Source organism: Somniosus microcephalus, chromosome 6 (genome assembly GCF_052327205.1).
Source record: "Somniosus microcephalus isolate GS21.2 chromosome 6, FLI_Smic_1.0, whole genome shotgun sequence".
In the NCBI taxonomy this organism is placed as follows: domain Eukaryota; kingdom Metazoa; phylum Chordata; class Chondrichthyes; order Squaliformes; family Somniosidae; genus Somniosus; species Somniosus microcephalus.
Genome location: NC_140992.1, coordinates 322,263 through 335,275, shown reverse-complemented (window position 1 = coordinate 335,275; position 13,013 = coordinate 322,263). Strand labels below are relative to the sequence as shown.

Sequence of the window (13,013 nt, the reverse complement as noted above, 5' to 3'; positions counted from 1 at the left end):
GATAAATCACACTAATAGGCACAGTCTACAGACTACCTAATAGTGGAAGGGAGGTGGAGGAAGAAATATGCAAACAAATTAGGGAAATGAGTAAAAATGATAAAATAATCAGAGAGGATTTCAACTACCCCGATATTAATTGGACAGAAGAGGTAGGTAAAGGGGATAAGGGAATGGAGTTCCTACAATATCTACAGGACTCCTTTCTAACCCAATATGTAAAAAGCCCAGCAAGGGAGGATTCAATAGTGGACCTAGTAATGGGGAATGAACCAGAGCAGATAAGAGAAGTAAAGGTAGGGGAACATATAGGCAATAGTGGCCATAGTATAATATGCTTTAAGATAATAATTGAGAAGGACATAAGTATGACAAAAACCAGGTTAATAGATTGGAGAAAAGCTGATTTTGAGGGACTGAGAATAGAACTTGGGGGGAAAAAATGGGCAACAATATTGGCAAAAAACAATGTAGAACAGCAATGGGAAACATTTAAAACGGTGTTCAACAGAGTGCAGGAAAAATATATTCTGCTAAAAGGAAAGAACAAACTAAACAATGAGACTCTATGTATGAATAAAGCCATAAGGGAACAACTGAGGGCAAGGATAGGGGCATACATTAAGTACAAAGACAGCAGGGGAGTGCACGATAAGAGAGAATACAAAAAGATTAAGAGAGAAGTCAAAGAAACAATTAGGGAGGCAAGGAGGAACTATGAAATTAAATTATCAAGGAACATAAAACATAGTAGTAAAATATTTTATAGGCACATCAATAAAAAACGGAAGGTTGGGATGGGAATAGGGCTATTAAGGGATAGACGGAATAATACCACAGGTAACAATAGAGAATGGCAGAAATATTAAATAATTATTTTGCTTCAGTATTTACCAGGGAGATAGAACAGGTGGACATGACATTGGATGATGAGATTAGCAATGAGATAAGTGCATATGAAATAAAAAAGGGGATATTAAATAAATTAATCAAACTCAAAGTGGATAAAACCCCTGGTCCAGATGAATTGCATCCATGCATTTTAAAAGAATCTAGGGAAAAGATAGCAGAGGCATTACTACCCATATTTAATAATTTGTTAGAAAAAGGTGTAGTGCCAGAGGACTGGCGGATAGCCAACGTAATACCGATATTTAAGAAGGGGGATAGAACATGTCCAGAGAATTATAGACCAGTCAGCTTAACATCGGTGGTAGGAAAAATAATGGAATCCCTACTAAAGGAGAAAATAGAAGAACATCTAGAACCCAAAAATATAATAATGAATCGTCAACACAGATTTCAAAAGGGAAAGTCTTACTTGACCAACCTCATTGAATTTTTTGAAGAGGTAACAGAGAGAGTGTGGACAATGGTAATGCAGTAGATGTGATTTATCTGGATTTTTAAAAGGTCAGAGAATGCGGAGTCAGCGGACAAGTAGCAGAATGCATTCTGTCCTGAAGCCAGCCAGCAATCCAAAGAGTAGGAGTAAAGGGTAGGTATTCACAGTGGCAGAAGGTGGGTAGTGGTGTTCCACAAGGATCAGTGCTGGGACCACTGCTGTTCACAATTTACATTAACGATTTAGACTTGGGAAACAAAAACACAATTTCTAAATTTGCGAATGACACCTAATTGGGGGGGATAGTCAATACTGAGGAGGACTGCAACAAGTTACAGGAGGACATTAATAAACTTGCAGAATGGGCATATAATTGGCAAATGAAGTTCAACACAGATAAATGTGAGGGATTACATTTTGGTAGGAAGAATAGGGAGGTCACTTATTACTTGGAGGGTGCGAGTCTAGGTGGAGTAGAGGAACAAAGGGATCTAGGAGTACAAATACAGAAATCAATAAAAGTTGCGACACAGGTTAGCAAGGCCATAGAAAAAAAGCAAACCAAGCACTAGGGTTTATTTCTAGAGGGATAGAATTGAAAAGGAGGGAAGTTATGCTAAACCTGTATCGAACCTTGGTTAGACCACACTTATTAGAGTACTGCGTACAATTCTGGTCGCCATATTATAAAAAGGATACAGAGGCACTGGAGAGGGAGCAGAGAAGATTTACAAGGATGACACCAGAAATGCGAGCGTACACCTATCAGGAAAGGATGAACAGGCTGGGTCTCTTTTCTCTTGAAAAAAGGCTGAGTGGTGACCTAATAGAGGTCTTTAAAATTATGAAAGGTTTTGATAGAGTGGATACAGAGAAAATGTTTCCACTTGTGGGGAAGAGCATAACTAGATGCCATCAATATAAGATAGTCACCAAGAAATCCAATAGGGAATTCACAAGAAACGTTTTTACCCAAAGAGTGGTGAGAATGTGGAACTCGCTACCACAGGGAGTGGTTGAAGTGAATAGTATAGATGCATTTAAGTGGAGGCTGGACAAGCATTTGAGGGGAAAGGGAATAGAGGGTTACGCTGATAGATTTAGATGAGGAAAGACGGGAGGAGGCTCGAGTGGAGCATAAACGCCAGCATGGACTGGTTGGGCTGAATGGCCTGTTTATGTGCCGTATATTCGATGGAATCCTATGTACCCGTGGTGCTGCAGACTTGGCTCTGGCTGTACTCCCCAGAGGGACCATGACCGTCACCAGTACTCAGAACCGAATACTGGTTGGAGAGTGAGATGCACTCGGGATTCCTGCACTACCTGCCTGGTCCTCGAACACACCAACAAAATATACCCACACGCTAACATACATCCAACACACTAAAAACATATACAATCAACACTTCCAGGGCAGGTACAGCACGAGTTAGATACAGAGTAAAGCTCCCTCTACACTGTCCCATCAAACACTCCCAGGGCAGGTACAGCACGGGTTAGATACAGAGTAAAGCTCCCTCTACACTGTCCCATCAAACACTCCCAGGGCAGGTACAGCACGGGGTTAGATACAGAGTGAAGCCCCCTCTACACTGTCATATCAAACACTCCCAGGGCAGGAACAGCACCAATCATGGTTTGGAATCAATAGGAAATTCTAGGTGTTTTGTACTGGTATGTACTGCTCCACTCCCACTCTTACCTCTCCGTCCTCGGTCTCCTACATGTTGTATCCGTGTGTTAATAGAGACACGGAAGGCAGGAGTTGGTTTCACAGGTGTTTACTGAACAAAGTCTGGAGGTGAACTAACAGATACAAGACAATATACAGGCTTATATAGCCCGAGTGGCCATTGCCGCCATTACAGTACACAGGGGGCTCTTAAAGGCACATACACCACAATTCCTCCCCTTTTAGATAACCAGTACATAATATTTTAAGTAATCATTAATTAACATGTTACAAGAACAATAATCTACACATTTGCTGCAGTTAATCAATTATAAGTCAGTCTCTCTGGAGGCTTCCTGACTCGGTCCAGATAACGCCTCGGTGGTGTAGTAGTTTCTGGTGGTGTAGTAGGTTCTTTTGGCAAGGCTGATTTGGCTTGAATGCCAGTGTCGGGTTCATCTGGTTCCAGTATCACCGGATCGGAGGTAGATACTATGGGTATCTCTGCTTCATCATTAGGCGTATAGAGTTGTGGTGTAGGTTGTCCCTTTTCGGATGACTCTATGATCTGGTCAGCATGGCGCCTTATTATGCTTTCTCCAATGTCCATGGTATACAGCAGCGGTCCTAGTCGTGTGCAAATAGTTCCAGGCTGCCATTTCTCGGTACGGTAGTCACGGGCCAAAACTTGTTGACCTATCTGGAAGGTTCTAGTTGGCCTTTCATTCATGCCTTGAAATTGCCGGTTCTCCACGTCCCTTCTGATGTTTGGCTTGATCAAATCCAGCCGGCATCTTAGGCTTCTATTGAAGAACATCATGGCGGGAGTTTGGTTTGTAACCATATGTGTTGCATTCCTGTATGCAAACAAGAAGTTATCTACCTTATGCTGAAGTTTTATGTCTTCATTACCCATGGCCTTTATGGCCTTCTTGAAGGTCTGGACAAACCTTTCAGCCAATCCATTGGTGGCGGGATGGTATGGGGCGGACGTGTAGTGCTTAACCCCATTGTTTTTTAAGAACTTCCTGAATTCTTCGGACACAAATTGCGGTCCATTATCAGAACAGATCTGTTCAGGCAGCCCATTCCTGGCAAATATGGTCCTTAATACTGTGATGGTTTTTTCCGTGGTGGTGGAGGACATCTTTATTACCTCCGGCCACTTGGAGTGTGCATCAACCGCGATTAAGAACATTGAGTCCATAAATGGACCAGCAAAGTCGATGTGTACCCTTTGCCATGGAGATGAGGGCCACTCCCATGGATGTAGAGGGGCTTGTGGTGGGGCGCTTTGGACCTTCTGGCATCCTAGGCAGCTCTTGGTCATTTCTTCGATGTCTCCATCTATACCTGGCCACCACACAAACGCTCTGGCTAGGTTCTTCATTTTCACTCCACCCAGATGCCCCTCGTGAAGCTCCTTTAGCACTTTATCCTGGAGTTTGGGTGGAATCACCACTCTGGATCCACATATCAAAGTTCCTCGGCACACTGACAGCTGTTCTCTTCTTTGCGAGAATGCTGGCAACAGTGGTTCGCCATGTGCTGGCCATCCCTTCACTGTTAAATCGTAGACTCGTGAGAGAGTCGGGTCATTTCTCGTTTCCTTTTCAATGGCAGAATTTGTTACTGGTAGACATTCCACTATGGTTGAGTGGAACAGCTCCACTGGGTCTACTGTAGGTGCCTCTTCTACCGTTGGCAATGGTAGGCGCGATAAACCGTCAGCATTCCCATGCTGTTTTGATCCTTTCTATTCTATGTCATATTGGTGTGCCCCTAGGAAAAGGGACCACCTCTGTAGCCTTTGCGCTGTCATAATGGGAACACCCTTTTTAGGGTTGAATATGGAGAAGAGGGGTTGATGATCAGTCAACAAGGTCAATTTTTGTCCATGTAGGTAATGGTTGAATTTCTTCACTCCCCATACCAGGCTGAGTGCTTCCCTGTCGATCTGGGCATAGTTACGCTCAGCTGAGTTCAATGAGCGTGACGCAAAAGCTATCGGCCGCTCCGAGCCATCAGGGAATCTATGCGATAATACCGCTCCTACGCCGTAAGGGGATGCATCACACGCCAGTCTGATTGGCAGTGATGGGTTGTAATGAGCCAAAACTTCCTTGGACGTGATCAAGCCTTTGCATTTATGGAAGGCACGTTTACAGTCTTCGCTCCATTTCCAAATTACTCCCGTTTGTAGCAGTTCGTTAAGAGGGTGCAGAAGAGTTGACAAGTTTGGTAAAAATTTATGATAGCAATTTATCAATCCCAGGAACGACCTTAATTGTGAGACATTTTCAGGTGCTGGGGCTTTTATGACCGCTTCAATTTTTTCAGGTGACTTATGCAACCCTTCCTCATCATATTGTGGCCACGTAATTAACATTTTTTTCTGGAAAAATTCACACTTGGGGCGATTTGCTCATAGGCCCCGTTCTCTCAGCCTAGTGAGCACCTGCTCTAAATTGGCAAGGTGCTCGTTGTCGTTTTCTCCTGTTACAAGGATGTCGTCTAGGTAGCATTGAGTCCCCGGAATCCCTTGGAGGACTTGCTCCATAGCTCTTTGTCAGATAGCTGGAGCTGATGCTACTCCGAAAACCAGTTGATTGTACTGGTACAGGCCTTTGTGTGTATTTATCGTGAGATACTTTTTAGAGGCCTCTTCAACCTCCATCTGTAGATATGCCTGTGCCAAGTTAATTTTGGTGAAACGTTTCCCTCCGGATAGTGAGGCAAAAATATCTTCTATCCTCGGAAGAGGATACTGTACCATGTGAAGGGCCGGGTTTACAGTCACCTTGAAGTCCCCACAGATGCGAATTTTTCTCTGTTCTTCAGATTTATCATTATTCAACGCTTTCTTCATGACCGGGACGATGGGTGTTGCCCACTTGCTCCAATCTATCTTGGATAATACGCCTGCCTTTTCCAAATTCTCCAGCTCTGCCTCGACTGCTGGACGAATTGCGTATGGCACCGGCCTTGCCTTAAAAAACTTGGGAATTGCCGCATCTTCCACTTTTATTGAGGCGGTGATGCCTTTCAAGGTTCCTAGTTTCTGTTGAAACACTTCCTTGGCGTTGGCCAAGATGTCTTTTAATCGTTCAGGTATGACGTCATCATCATTTTTTTTCTTACTGGTCACCGTCAGTGCCTGAATGGAGTGCCAGTCTAAACGTATCTTCCTGATCCATTCATGTCCCAACAGTGGTGGACCACCATCTTGCAGAACGTATAAATAAAACTTCTGTATTTCCTTGCCGTTGTATACAACAGGCACCCTTATTTTCCCTTTGGGGTATACTTTCTGCCCCGTATATGTTTTCAAGATAATGGATGTGTCTTTCAAAGGTATATGCGGAAATAGCCGCTCGTAATCCCGTCGACTTATGACGGTCAGAGCCGATCCTGTATCTAGCTCCATTTTAACTGGGGACCCCGCTATCGTGAGGGTAACCCAAATGGTCTGGTAATCTTCTTTGGCAATTACATTATGTAATTTGAGACAGCTTAGTCTCTTGTTTCCGGAGTCGCTATCGCTCTTCTGGTCTTCGGAGCTACTGTCCGTCATCATTTGTACCTTTCTGTACTTTTCCTTATTGATTTTTTTCCTGTCCGTGGATTTTTTGTGTCCAGATCGGCATACACGTACAATGTGTCCAATCTTGCCGCATTGCCTGCATGCTTTGTCCTTGAACCAGCAGTCCCTCTGGTCATGGGTGGCTCTGCCGCAGCGATAACATCTCTCGAAACCCTGTGTCATTTCATGGGTGCCGAAGTCCTGTGTCTTTTGCTGTATCTCTGCAGCTCCTCTTGCGGCTGCTTCGTATGATACAGCCATACTGAAAGCTTTGTCCAGTGTCAAATCTTTCTCAGAAAGTAGCCTTTTCTGTGTTCCTTCACTTAGGAGACCGCAGACGAATTTGTCTCGAAGAGAATCTGCCAGTCCTGCCCCGAATTGGCAGTGCTTTGATAGCTTCCTTAATTCGGTGAGGTAATCAGCGTTACTTTCATTCTTGTGCTGATTCCTCTTGAAGAATTTGAATCGTTCCACTATCAGCAGCGGTGTTGGGTTTAAGTGCTCCTGTAGGGTATCAACAATCTCCTTAAAATTCTTGTCCTTTGGTTTGGCTGGAGTGATTAAGTTTCGTAACAGCCCGTATGTCCTTGCGCCCATTAGATTTAGAAGTACTGATGCCTTATTATCATTTTCTATTCCATTTGCTGTGCAATATACCTCCACTCTTTCCACATATGTGGTCCAATCCTCTATATCGTTATCAAAAGCATTAATATTGCCAGCCTTAGGCATCCTAAAAAAAAATGGCGCCTCCCGCGCTTTCCTTTCTTCCCTGCAGGAAAAAAATGGTGCTTCCCGCGCTTTCCCGCCGCTGCTGCTGCTGCTGACAGCGCTGTTCTCCGCGGTTTTTATTTACAGGTGGAGACTCGTTCCCGCCGGACTCTCTGGGACTTTTCCCTCCCTCTGCTTGGTCCGAACGCCGACCTGCTTTGCAGCGCCGGCCGTCTCCCGAGTGCTCCCCCCCTCTGTCTCTGTTTGCCTCCGCCTTCGCTGCTCGGCCCCGCTGCAGAGCCAGCCGATGGAGCCCCAGCCCGCCGCCCAGGAAGGATTATTGCAGTACCTGCCACCAGCTCAGCTAGCTGGTGAAACCACAGTTTTTTTTTTTCTTTCTTGCTTTTCTTCGACATTCGTCTGAGGAATCGATCTCCTTGAGGTGCTGCCGAATTGCAGGTAAGTCCGTTTCCAATTCGTCGCCACTGCTGTATCCGTGTGTTAATAGAGACACGGAAGGCAGGAGTTGGTTTCACAGGTGTTTACTGAACAAAGTCTGGAGGTGAACTAACAGATACAAGACAATATACAGGCTTATATAGCCCGAGTGGCCATTACCGGCATTACAGTACACAGGGGGCTCTTAAAGGCACATACACTACACTACACTGTTCCAATGAAGCTCAACATAAGCTCGAGGAAAAGCACCCCATCTTTCTATTAAGCATTTTACAGCTTTCCAGACTCAACATTGAGTTCAACAATTTAAGAGCATCTTTTGTTTCTTTACTTGTCTCCTTTTGCCTCCCACCATCATCCCTTTTGTCATTTAATCTCTCCTGCCCTCGTCCCTATCACAGACCTTCCCTTTTGTTCTTTCCTCCCCTCCCCCCTTCCCTGCACTTGCTTAAAATCTGTTACATCTCTAACTTTTTCCAGTTCTGACAAAGGGTCATCGACCTGAAACGTTAACTCTGTTTCTCACTCCACAGACGCTGCCTGACCTGCTGAGTATTTCCAGCATCCGCAGTACTTTGCTTTTGTAGAAGCTGAGTGGGGACAGGATGACCGATGATTTCCAGCCCCTCTTGTTCCCGATGTCGGAATGCCAGACCAAGCTCAGTGTCAGCAAACACATTTCATTAATATTCAGTTTTTTTAAATTATGCGTTTTGAGATGTAAACCTTGTGAGAATCAAACAATAAAACTGCTGACTGACATATGGAAGAAATGCTAAAATGATTTCAGAACAGAGTTTTGATATAAAATACCTTCACAAATTTAAATCCAGTGTTGCATCTGATCTGGACTTGATCTTTGAATGAATAATGCTCCAGGACTGGTTCAACTCTGCCATTGGAGGGAGGCTGTACAACAGGACAAGGATTGCCTACACAAACACAAAGATACGTTAACATATAACCTATAAGAATCTTTCCCATCTCCAGCCCCAGTGTGAGAATCTTTCCCATCTCCAGCCCCAGTGTGAGAATCTTTCCCATCTCATCCCCCAGTGAGAGAATCTTTCCCATCTCATCCCTAGTGAGAGAATCTTTCCCGTCTCATCCCTAGTGTGAGAATCTTTCCCCTCTCCTGCCCCAGTGTGAGAATCTTTCCCATCTCCAGCCCCAGTGAGAGAATCTTTCCCGTCTCATCCCCAGTGAGAGAATCTTTCCCGTCTCATCCCCAGTGTGAGAATCTTTCCCCTCTCCTGCCCCAGTGAATCTTTCCCCTCTCCAGCCCCAGTGAGAGAATCTTTCCCGTCTCATCCCCAGTGTGAGAATCTTTCCCCTCTCCTGCCCCAGTGTGAGAATCTTTCCCGTCTCATCCCTAGTGAGAATCTTTCCCCTCTCCAGCCCCAGTGAATCTTTCCCCTCTCCTGCCCCAGTGTGAGAATCTTTCCCCTCTCCTGCCCCAGTGTGAGAATCTTTCCCGTCTCATCCCCCAGTGTGAGAATCTTTCCCAGCTCATCCCCCAGTGTGAGAATCTTTCCCAGCTCATCCCCCAGTGTGAGAATCTTTCCCAGCTCATCCCCCAGTGTGAGAATCTTTCCCATCTCCTCCCCCAGTGAGAGAATCTTTCCCGTCTCATCCCCAGTGTGAGAATCTTTCCCCTCTCCTGCCCCAGTGTGAGAATCTTTCCCATCTCATCCCCCCAGTGAGAGAATCTTTCCCGTCTCATCCCCAGTGTGAGAATCTTTCCCATCTCATCCCCCAGTGAGAGAATCTTTCCCCTCTCCAGCCCTAGTGTGAGAATCTTTCCCGTCTCATCCCCAGTGTGAGAATCTTTCCCGTCTCATCCCCAGTGTGAGAATCTTTCCCGTCTCATCCCCAGTGTGAGAATCTTTCCCGTCTCATCCCCCAGTGAGAGAATCTTTCCCGTCTCATCCCCAGTGTGAGAATCTTTCCCATCTCATCCCCCAGTGTGAGAATCTTTCCCCTCTCCAGCCCTAGTGTGAGAATCTTTCCCGTCTCATCCCCAGTGTGAGAATCTTTCCCGTCTCATCCCCAGTGTGAGAATCTTTCCCGTCTCATCCCCAGTGTGAGAATCTTTCCCGTCTCATCCCCCAGTGAGAGAATCTTTCCCGTCTCATCCCCCAGTGTGAGAATCTTTCCCATCTCCTGCCCCAGCGTGAGAATCTTTCCCATCTCATCCCCCAGTGTGAGAATCTTTCCCATCTCCTGCCCCAGTGCGAGAATCTTTCCCGTCTCATCCCCAGTGTGAGAATCTTCCCCATCTCATCCCCAGTGTGAGAATCTTCCCCATCTCATCCCCCAGTGTGAGAATCTTTCCCCTCTCCTGCCCCAGTGAGAGAATCTTTCCCATCTCATCCCCCAGTGAGAGAATCTTCCTCATCTCCTCCAGGGCGCAGCCCTTCCCCAGGGTGTTCTCTGATGGTGTATTACTAATTTACTTTCAGTGTGACTGATGCCAGACTTTGGAATGGAAATGCCAAGGTCTGAACTGCCTGAATTGGAGCAGTGCGAGTCGGCATCCTCCAGGAAATCTCCTCTCCCTTCGCTGTTGAGTCAGTTTAGGCACCAAGTCTAGATTCAGGCTGCATTCACATTGTAAATGTAGTGCTGGTGCCTAGTGGTTTTGCAGCTGTTATAATGTAAATGCATTATGCAAGCGGCGGCTAGTGCTGTATACTGGACTGACACCAACTAAAAACAGGATCATAACTGCTGCAAATGCATTTCATAATTGGACCTTATAGCCAACAGAGAGGCATCTACCTTTGACCCCTATCCCAGCACAGAGGTGTCAATCTTTAACCCATTCTACCACCCAGGCACCATTCATATATATCTGTGCAACACCAGCTAAAAGCTTTTTAAAAGAAAATGGTGATGATTCATAGAATTTATAGCACAGGAGGCCATTTCAGTGTCAGATCTCTGGAAAACCTATTGATTAGGTCCATCTCTCTCCCACTTTCCCCATCCCTTTTCACATTTTTCTTATTCAAATATCTTTCTACTTCCCTTTTAAAAGTGAAATCTTGAATTTTTCAAATCAGCTGCATTCTTCACATATTAAAAGAACTAACTTGTCATTTTACTTGTACACAGGAACAGGAGGAGGCCGTTCAGCCACTCGAGCCTGCTCCGCCATTCAATCAGGTCATGGCTGATCTGCGACCTAACTCCATATACCCGCCTTTGCCCCATAACCCTTAATGTTGCCATGATTTTGAAGAGAATGCAGTCATGATTGATTTTTTTTTGCAAGAGGTAGGAAAAGGTGATTAGTGTTTCCTAAAGTAGGGGACCAATGGACAGCAGGGAGGGAATCCAGCACACGATAATCAGACACGGACTGTGGGATGAGAGGGACTGATGGGCTCAATAACACGATAATCAGACACGGGATCTTGATAGAGTGGGGTAGAAAGGGTCTAAATATTTTTTTCTTGCTTTGGATATTCTTAGAATTTTACTTTTTGAAATTGCAAAAGGTAAAATAGAAACATCTGTGACCAAATTTACCGAAATGAAAAAGGGAATTTAATCAAAGTCACCAGAGGTATTAGTATCATAACAGTAATATCTCACCAAACTATCAATACAAACATCATCTTCATCATCAAATCATCATTATCATCATCTTCATCATCATTGACATCACCAACTTCAATATCAACATCATTAACATTATCAATTTAATCAGAATCAACATCAATATGTAGATCATCATCATCTCCCACATAAATATCAATATTAGCATCAACATTATCATCAACAATGCACAAAAGGCCACTAAATAAAATTGAGTCTGTGGGATTGGTAGACAGATTTTGGGTTAGTTAAGAAACAGGGCTCTGCTTAAACATCTCTCCTCCCTAACCTTTTCCAGTTCTGACAAAGGGTTCAACCCGAAACGTTGACCCTGTGTCTCTTCTCTTCGATGCTGCCTGACCTGCTGAGTGTTTCCAGCACTTTCTGTTGTTATTTCAGGTAGTCATTAATAGTGGTGATTCTGCATGGGGACCAATTACTAATGGAGTGTTTGCAACGTGTACAGGACTCCTTTCTTACCCAGTACATAAGAAACACAACAAGAGAGGAATCACTGCTGGATCTAGTAATGAGAAATGAACCAGAGTATATTAGAGAAGTAAGCATAGGGGAACATCTAGTCAATAGCGATCACAACATAATGAGGTTTAAGATAATGGTCCAGAAATTGCTGGAAAAATAATGGTGAATTAATGGCGCTCACCATTATTAGTTCATAAAAAATCCAGTAATTTGCCGCAAAGAGGAGATATGCCATGAGTTCCGATTCTTCACAAATTGCTGGACGATTTGCACCGTTAGCCTCAACAAAATCAAATCTTGCCATGAGCCTCCCCACTGAAATTCATTGCGTGTCACGAAATTGCTGAATTTACACTGTTAATGTAAATGAATCTCACCATAGCCATTTAGGGCTGGTAATTCACGTGGTAAGGACCCTGTAAATTACATTAGTTATGGCCCTGACATGACCACAACCTTGGAGGCCCAGAAAAGAAAAATGACTTGCATTTCTATAGCACCTTTCACCACCTCAGGATGTCCCAAAGTGCTTTACAGCCAATGAAGTACTTTTGAAGTGTAGTCACTGTTGTAATGTAGGAAACGCTGTAGCCAATTGGTGCACAGCAAGCTCCCACATACAGCAATGTGATAATGACCAGATAATCTGTTTCAGTGATGCTGATTGATATTGGCCAGGACACTGGGGATAACTCCCCTGCTCTTCTTCAAAATAGTGTTGTGGGATTTTTTACATCCACCTGAGAGAGCAGACGGGGCCTTGGTTTAATATCTGATCCAAAAGATGGCACCCCCAGCAGTGCAGCACTCCCTTAGCACTGCACTGGTGTGTCAGCCTAGATTTTGTGCTCAAGTCTCTGGAGTGGGGACTTGAGCCCACAACATTCTGACTCAGAGGCAAGAATGCTACCCACTGAGCCACAGCTGACACGGTAAAGCAGTGGAGTCTCACTCCAACAGGTAGTGAATTGTTCTTATAAGTTTTAAAACCTGTTTATATGTCTTAGCAATATATTTGTGCCAGTTTTGCCATTCATGCTCCTGTTAGTGTTGGACGGCAATAATTTTCAGGATGCAAAGCTGTTTTGACAGTCAGAAATGCAAATTAGATAGATTTCTTTCAGAAAATAATTTTGTGCTCCAGTATAGGAGTA

At 44.5% G+C, this 13,013-nt stretch overlaps 1 protein-coding gene across 1 annotated transcript in view; it reads right to left on the bottom strand.

The window, feature by feature from the left end:
- Positions 1-13,013, bottom strand: part of masp1 (MBL associated serine protease 1) — an 83,806-nt gene that overhangs the window by 29,666 nt on the left and 41,127 nt on the right. The window contains exon 7 of the mRNA XM_085989617.1: positions 8,587-8,705. Within this exon, the coding sequence (XP_085845743.1) occupies positions 8,587-8,705 (119 nt within the window). The remainder of the gene's footprint in view (positions 1-8,586; positions 8,706-13,013) is intronic.